Here is an 8433-nt window from a genome sequence, read left to right on the forward strand (position 1 = left end):
ATGAATCCCTCCATGGTCTTCGGTCAATTCCTAAACAGGATATGGGATGCAGCTTCGATCTACCTCGCCAAGCCTCGATCAAGCGTCGAAGACTTGGGCAGAGCCGCGGAGCGATAATTGAAGGCCAAACTGGAAGACGTCGACCAGGCCATCGATGAGGCTGAGCGCAACGGGCAAACCGCCACCGCAGAAGCTCTACAGTGGAAGCGCGAGGCAGAGGAGTTTGTATCTACGAAGGTCGCCGCCATCCAACAGGACTACGGGGCGAGGCGGTGCTGCGGAGGCTGGTCGTGGAATTGCGTCTCCATCAACCGGAGAGTCATCCAGAAGCTGGAGGAGGTGAATGAGTTGATTAGCCGAGTGGATGTTTCTAAGGTTGCCGCGAGGTTGCCGCCGCCGGCTGCCGTGGAGCTTCCCATTTCAAATGATGTGGTCGGGATGCAATCGGATGTGATCCAGAATGTGAACCAGATTAGGAATGAAAATGTCAGTGTTATAGGCATCTACGGCATGGGGGCATAGGAAAGACGACGCTTTTGAAGCTCATCAACAACCATGAAGAGATCTCGAAGCTCAAGTTTGAGCATGTCGTCTGGATTGTGGCCTCCAAAGGATGCAAATTACAAAAGCTCCAGATAGACCTGGCTAAGAAGGTAGGACTGAATAATCTTGAAAATGATGAAAGTGAAGACTATCGTGCAAATGCGCTTCGCAACTTCTTGGAAGAAAAAAATTGCTGCTTGTTTCTTGATGACATTTGGGAATTCTATGATCTTTATATGTTAGGGATGCAACCTCCTAAGTTTCGCAGCATGGAGCAGAAGCGCAAGGTGATAATTTTTACGGCGCGCAGCGAGCAAGTATGCACTGTAATGAGGGCTAACGTGATAAAAAAAATAGTAGGTTTGTCATCTGATAAAGCATGGGAACTCTTTCTGAAGTATGCAGGTGAAGATCTAATTAACTCAGAGCCAGGATCTAATCAACTAGGAAAACAAATTGCTTATTAGAGTTTGTTGATAAGGAACGTACAAATTAGATCAAGATGCATGATGTGATTCGAGACATGGCTCCATGGATGGCCTCGAATTGTGGATCCAATCAACACAGGTGGATTGTTAAAGCACGAGTTGGATTGAGTCAGTTGGAACTCGAGGATGAACAACTGCAAGTGGTAGAGCGAGCATCATTCATGCATAATCATTTAACTTCTTTGCCAAGGCAGATTCCCACTTTTCCTAAACTTTCCATGCTCATGCTCCAACGAAACTATAAGCTACACTTAATTCCTGGGCCATTTTTCATGGCTTTGCCTGTTTTGACTTTCTTGGATCTCTCGGGTACAAGCATCAAAAAGCTTCCGGGGGAAATCAATATGTTGTCTGAGCTCCAACATCTAAACTTGAATTTCACCCCAGTCGTAGCACTGCCAGCAGAGTTGAGTGGCCTTGCCAAACTCAAGTACTTACTTCTGGTAAGAACTCATCGTCTTGTTAAAGTACCCCAGGGAACAATATCCAACTTACCTTTGCTCAAATTGTTGGATTTATACGAGAGCAAGTACGCGGACTTGGATGAGATAAAGGGATTTAAAGGATGTCGGAGATACATTGGAATTACCCTGCGCTCAATGACATCCCTTGAACGGTTGGCCTATCTACCACAATTGTCTACATGGAAACTCAAACTAGAAAACATGAGAGACTTGGCTTACCCAAGCCAACTATTTCAGAGAATCATGAGCAGCCACAACACAAGGCAGGGCCTTGAACGACTACAGATTGTAGATGTCATGACAGGTGGTGAATTAACAGTTTCTCGGAGGCACAAGGATCGCGAAGAAGGCCTTGAATGTTTGAGGTATATGGCGCTCATAGCTGTTGACGATTTGCAGGAAATCACTTGGAAAGCAGTCAAGCCTCAATCAGTATTTCCTAATCCTCACGAACTTCAGCTACCAAACCTCAGCATCTTGAGAGTATCAAATTGTGACGTGATGGAAGAATTGATAAGTTGTGTTGGGAGTTCCGTCAACTCTACCATGGGCCTAAATTTACTATCTTTGACTCGATTGCCTAAATTGAATTGCATCTCACAACAGCCACTAACCTTCCCCTTCTTGGAGCGGATGTATGTAAGTTCATGCCCAGAATTCAAAAAGCTGCCATTTGGGGCTGAAATTTGTCAAAATAGATTGAAAGGTATATTTGGTCAAATGGATTGGTGGGAAAATATCCTGTGGAAAGATGTCAATGACAAGAATTCTCTCTTCCCTTATTTTAAGCCTACTATGGTAGGTATTTTTTACGAACAAAAGCCAGTTCAACTGATTCGAAGCCGAGTTTGGATCAAGCCAGTTCAACTGATGGCTGATCTGGGTCCAAGTACGTTTGAGAGCTGGAGTCTTTACGGGTGCATCCTTACATGATTATTCTATGCTATATATCTCACTTTTTTATTATTCTATTTCTCGAAAGATCTCTCACATAAAGTCGAAGGAGTTTCCTCCAAGTTCACGTTGTCCTTCTTTCTAACTTTCTTCGGTGTTTTTAGTTTCTTTGGTGTGTCCGCTGTCTCTCGAGGCTTCCTTCGGAATCCGGTGGATCTCATCAGCGTTAGAAAGGTACTGTGATTTTCTATTCATGTATAGATTTTAAAATAAATTAATTTAATAGTATTTAATTTTTAATTTAATATTTTTTATAATGTATTTTAAATTTAGTAGCGGATGCCGGATAGTAGCTTGTTAGTTATATGTCGTTAGACAACTACTAATTAAAAAATATTTTTAAAAAGTAAAATTTAGGTATGATATTTGGAAGAAATATATAATAAAATATTAAAGAAAATTATGTATAGAATTCTCAAATATGATCGACTTTAAGTCCTATCTTTTTATACTTTAATAATGAATAAATTCATTCAATACTTTCAAGGCACGTTACTATGGTATATATTATTTATAGATGATATTATTTTATTAGATGAGATTTGTGAAAGAATAAATATTAAATTTTAATTTTGATAAAAAATAAAATTTAAACTTAGTAAGGTAAAAATCAAATATATAAAATTTAAGTTAGAAATTAAAAAATCTCACACATAATATTATTCATGAAACAAGAATACACTTTTATATGAGTGATTTATTCTGGGAAACTTTTTTGTTTAATGAGATGGATTCAACTTCTTTTTCATTAAATAAAGTCAGAGGGAATACTTCTTATTCAGTCTCTTCTACAGTTAAGAGAGTTTATTCCATGACTTTAAATAAAGAGAAACAAAGAGACTTAATTATTTTTTAAAAAAATGATAAATCTCAGTTAGCCTCATTGACTATCCCTAGGGGTGATCGGCCCGACCCCATAGAAGTTTCCTATCAGCCACCAAGATAAATCGGGAAGTGTATGCAGTGGCCAACCCAGACGCCTAACATCCTTTGATTGTGCTCCCTATTTGGAGGAAAATTCCTATAAATACGCCGTAGCTAGGGATCGAACCACATATGCCTAGGTGACAGACTTGATTATTTCCAAGGAAGGTATGTTGGTGGACACAAATATATAAGAGTCATTATGGGACATTTATCAAAAAAAAAAAAAAAAGTAAAATAGAGTTATATTGTAGCAACTCCAATAGAAAAAATCATACCATTGATAGATGGTATCACTTGCATGATTTTCCTTGGGATATAAGAAAAATAAAATAAAAAAGGAATTTTTTACAAATAATTCTCGGGCAGAGACTCCAAGTTTCATACTCTAACAATATCAACTCTTGGCTCTATTAAATAATGATGAAACTCAATCAAAGACAAATGTTACACATTCAAGTATCCCCTTTTAATAAAAATAAAACATAAATTACTTCCATTTGAGCATTGGTAGTGGAGCCATGGAGATAGCATTTCTTCTTTTGTGGCAACTCCTAATAGTTTGGAACAGCCAGTGACAAAGGAAGTTGTATCGTTCAATCAAGAGAGTTGAGCAAAAATTTGAAGAGCATCTTTAATCATATTATTATTATTATTAATTTAAAATATAAATTTTTATTTTTTTATTTTGACATTGTTGTAGCAAAATATAAATACTAGTAAAAAATAAATCAATTTAAATAAGTCAACAATTTATACATATAAGATATTTTAATATAAAAAAATTCTTTACTAATTTAAGTAAAATTACTTCAACGTCAAAAAAATCATCTTAAAATAATTATAATAGTAGCTACTACAATATCATAGTAAATAATAATTTTATTATAATTTTAATGATGTTGGAGTGATTTTGATCCCGTTAAAGTAATTTTGAATAAATTTATTAAAAAATTAATATAAAAGTGTTTATATATATATTTATTTATCAAATTGAATTGATTTATTTTTATACATGACTACACGAATGACTTTAGTATTTTAGGTTAAAAAAATAAGAAATATGGTTGGGTGATTTCTGATTTTTTTTTAAAAAAATGTTCTTTTAATAATTCTGTTAATTAGGAAAACTTTTAAAATTTTTTAAAAATATATTAAATATCAGGGTTTTAAAAATTATTTTAAACAAATCAAATACTGAAAAATAACACACGACAACACTACAGTTGAACAGGCATGCGGCTCCAATAATTGCTGGGGCAGTTATCAGTTGACTTCGAATCCCCAATCCTAATTCGCTTCTCCATTACTGAAGCTTCAGAAATCTCCCCCTTGTAAGCAGTCGTTGTTTCGCCTCGATCGCCATGAATCTCTCCATGGACTTCGGTCAATTCCTCAACAGGATATGGGATGCAGCTTCGATCTACCTCGCCAAGCCTCGATCTCGCGTCGAAGACTTGGGCAGAGCCGCGGACCGATTGAAGGCCAAACTGGAAGACGTCGTCCGGGCCATCGATGAGGCTGAGCGCAACGGGCAAACCGCCACCGCAGAAGCTCTACAGTGGAAGCGCGAGGCTGAGGAGTTTGTATCTACGAAGGTCGCCGCCATCCAACAGGACTACGGGGCGAGGCGGTGCTGGGGAGGCTGGTCGTGGAATTGCGTCTCCATCAACCGGAGGGTCACCAAGGAGCTGAAGGAGGTGCAGGAGTTGATTAGCCGAGGGGATGGTATTATGGTTCGCCGCGCCCCTGCCGCCGCCGGCTGCCGTGGAGCTTCCCATTTCAAATGATGTGGTCGGGATCGAATCGCATGTGATCCAGATTGTGAACCAGATTAGGAATGAAAATGTCAGGGTTATAGGCATCTACGGCATGGGGGGCATAGGAAAGACGACGCTTTTGAAGCTCATCAACAACCATGAAGAGATCTCCAAGCTCAAGTTTGAGCATGTCGTCTGGATTGTGGCCTCCAAAGGATGCAAATTGCAAAAGCTTCAGATGGATCTGGCTCAGAATGTAGGATTGAATCTTAAAGACGATGAGAGTGAAGATGCTTGTGCTACTAAACTCTTCAACTTCCTCAAGGGAAAGAATTGCTTATTGTTGCTTGATGACATTTGGGAATCCTATGATCTTGTCAAGTTGGGGATGGAACAAGCACCTGTTGAGCATGGCATGGAGCAAAAGCGCAAGGTGGTAGTTTTCACGACGCGCAGCGAGCAAGTATGCACTGAAATGAGGGCTGTGAAGACAAAAGTGGCAGGCTTGACATCTGATCAAGCATGGGAACTCTTTCTAAAATATGCAGGTGAAGATGTAATCAACTCAGAGCCAGGAATTAATCGACTAGCAAAAGAAATTGCTAAAGAGTGTGCTGGAGTGCCCCTTGCTCTCATCACTGTCGGCAGAGCCATGTCCGCAAAGAGGTCAATGGAAGCTTGGAATGATGCCCTCACGCAGCTGAAGAAATCACAGATGCCAGAAGTCACGGGTAAGAAAGAAGGAGATCTTATGTTTGCTGCCTTTAAACTTAGCTATGATAGCCTGGAAGATGACAACATGAGAGCTCGCCTGTTGTGCTGTTCTTTGTGGCCTGAAGATTTTGAAATTGACAAAGCCGAACTAATACAGTGTTGGATTGGTCTTGGCCTGATTGATGAGTTTAACTTGATCACTGAAGCATTCGACCGAGGGCATTCCCATATCGATACTCTTACGTCTGCATGCTTGTTAGAGATTGTTGATAAGGAAAGCGCGACAAGGATCAAGATGCATGATGTGATTCGAGACATGGCTCTATGGATGACCTCGTATTGTGGATCCAATCAAAACAGGTGGATTGTTAAAGCACGCGCTGGATTGAGACAGTTGGAACTAGAAAATGAGGAATGTCAAGTGGTAGAGCGAGCATCATTTATGCATAATGATTTAAGTTCTTTGCCAAGGCAGACTCCCACTTTTCCCAAACTTTCCATGCTCATGCTCCAACAGAACCCTAACCTAGTTGTAATTCCTGGGTCAGTTTTCCAGTCTTTGCCTGTTTTGACATTCTTGGATCTATCGGGTACAAACATCACAGAGCTTCCGAAGGAAATCAACATGTTATCTGAGCTCCAACATCTAAACTTGAACTTCACCCAGATCGAAGCGCTGCCAGCAGAGTTGAGTAGCCTTGCCAAACTCAAGTACTTGCTTCTGGAAGGAACTGAGCGTCTTGTTAATGTACCCCAGGGAACAATATCCAACTTACCTTTGCTCAAATTGTTGGATTTATACGAGAGCAGGTACGCTAACTTGGATGAGCTAGAGGGATTTAAAGGATGCCGGAAATACATTGGAATTACCTTGGACTCAATGGCAACCCTTAATCGGTTGGGCTCTCTACCACAATTATCTATATGGAAACTCCAACTACAAGAGATGAGAGACTTGGCTTATCCAAGCCAACTATTTGAGAGCATCATGAATAGCCACAACATAAAGCAGGGCCTCGAACGACTAGAGATTGTAGATGTCATTACAGGTGGTCAATTAACAGTTGCTCGGAGCAATGAGGATCGTGAAGAGGGCCTTGAATGTTTGAGGTATATGACGCTCATAGCTGTCAAAGATTTGCAGGAAATCACTTGGAAAGAAGTCCAGCCTCAAACAATATTTCCTAATCTTCATGAACTGATCATTGTTAAATGCAAAATGTTGAGAAACATCACCTTGGCTCTTATGCTACCAAGCCTCAGTGTCTTGAGAGTATCAGATTGTGATGAGATGGAAGAATTGATAAGTTGTGTTGGGAGTTCCGTCAACTCTACCATGGGCCTAAGCTTACTGTATTTGATTGGATTGCCTAAATTGAATTGCATCTCACAACAGCCACTAACCTTCCCCTTCTTGGAGCGGATGTATGTAAGTTCATGCCCGGAATTCAAAAAGCTGCCATTTGGGGCTGAAATGTGTCAAAATAGATTGAAAGGTATATTTGGTGAAATGGAATGGTGGGAAAATATCCAGTGGGAGGATGTCAATGACAAGAATTTCTCTCCCTTATTTCCCTTAATTTGAACAAAAGCATGCAAATCTTTCTTTTTTCCATATATACACTTTGGTAAGAAACAAATTTTTATTACCATCTCAAAAGCATGCAAATCTTTCTTTTTCCATATATACACTTAGGATACATGTCAAGGTTCATAAATTAATAGGGTCTAATTTTTAAGTTAAATTTTATATTTTTAATTTTTAATTTTTGAATTAATTCTTAGTTTTTTTTAATTGTTGCCCTAATTTTTGGGCTCACAGCAAAACCGCCGTTGGCGCGCTATCCGTCGACGTGAACGAGATCGTCGCACCGGAGCCGGACTTCCTCCACCTTGATTGATCCGCCAATGGACAACGGCATGGAGTGGAGCAGAGGCGACGTCCTCGGCCGCGGCAGCTTCGCCACCGTCAGCCTCGCCTTCGTCCATGAACCCTGCCAGTGGCAGCTCCCCTCCGTGGTGGCCGTTAAGTCCGCGCCGCTGTCCTTGTCGGGTTCCCTCCGCCACGAGTACTCCGTGCTCGGTGAACTCCAAGGGTGCCGCCAAATCGTGCGCTGCTTCGGCGACGAGGTCGTCGTCGATGAGGCCACCGGAGTTCAGTCTTATAACCTCTTACTCGAGTTCGCCGACGGTGGAAGCCTCCAAGACGCTGTCCGCCGCTCCGGCAGGGGACTCGGGGAGCCGACCATTAGACGACATGCGCGCTCGGTCCTCCGTGGATTGGAGTACATCCACGCTCGTGGCTACGCGCACTGCGACATCAAGCTGCAGAACACGTCGTCGGCGGTGGCGGCGATGACGTCGTGATAGCGGACTTTGGACTGGCCAACAAGACATGCTTTATCAAGGCGGTGGAGAAGATAAGCGGAGAAGGCTGCAGAACGGCAGCAGATGAGGACACGGAATATGACAAGGTGGGAACTTGTGCAACATTTCAGCTTTCTTTGCCATCTTTCGATTTACAGAGTGCAAAAAGAATAGATTGTGGTTTTGATTCGAGTAGAGTGGTTGATTCAGAAGAAGCAG

The 8433-nt window shown here is 41.1% G+C and overlaps 2 protein-coding genes and 1 pseudogene across 2 annotated transcripts; all 3 read left to right on the forward strand.

Annotated features, from left to right (window-relative positions):
• On the forward strand, positions 1 to 2428 carry LOC141816876 (putative disease resistance protein At4g14610; annotated as a pseudogene).
• A 2383-nt stretch (positions 2429 to 4811) lies between these two features.
• LOC141816873 (putative disease resistance protein At1g61300) lies at positions 4812 to 7432 on the forward strand. Its single transcript, XM_074704598.1, is given in 3 exon segments — positions 4812 to 4931; positions 4934 to 5111; positions 5113 to 7432. Coding segments are annotated over 3 exon segments (2541 nt in total). The 5' UTR covers positions 4812 to 4888.
• Positions 7433 to 7540: 108 nt separating this feature from the next.
• Positions 7541 to 8223, forward strand: LOC141816874 (mitogen-activated protein kinase kinase kinase 20-like). Its single transcript, XM_074704599.1, has 2 exons — positions 7541 to 7556; positions 7670 to 8223. The coding sequence occupies exon 2, from the start codon at positions 7756 to 7758 to the stop codon at positions 8212 to 8214; it is 459 nt and encodes a 152-aa protein (XP_074560700.1). The 5' UTR covers positions 7541 to 7556; positions 7670 to 7755; the 3' UTR covers positions 8215 to 8223.
• The last annotated feature ends 210 nt before the right edge of the window (positions 8224 to 8433 follow it).

This window comes from Curcuma longa, unplaced genomic scaffold (genome assembly GCF_044706935.1).
Source record: "Curcuma longa cultivar G26 ecotype Majalengka, Jawa Barat unplaced genomic scaffold, ITB_CL_G26_1.1 contig_18504, whole genome shotgun sequence".
NCBI classification, from domain to species: domain Eukaryota; kingdom Viridiplantae; phylum Streptophyta; class Magnoliopsida; order Zingiberales; family Zingiberaceae; genus Curcuma; species Curcuma longa.

Bases quoted from the DNA above. Each gene is read 5' to 3' on its own strand.
- LOC141816874 (XM_074704599.1), top strand. From the start codon at position 7,756: ATGGACAACGGCATGGAGTGGAGCAGAGGCGACGTCCTCGGCCGCGGC.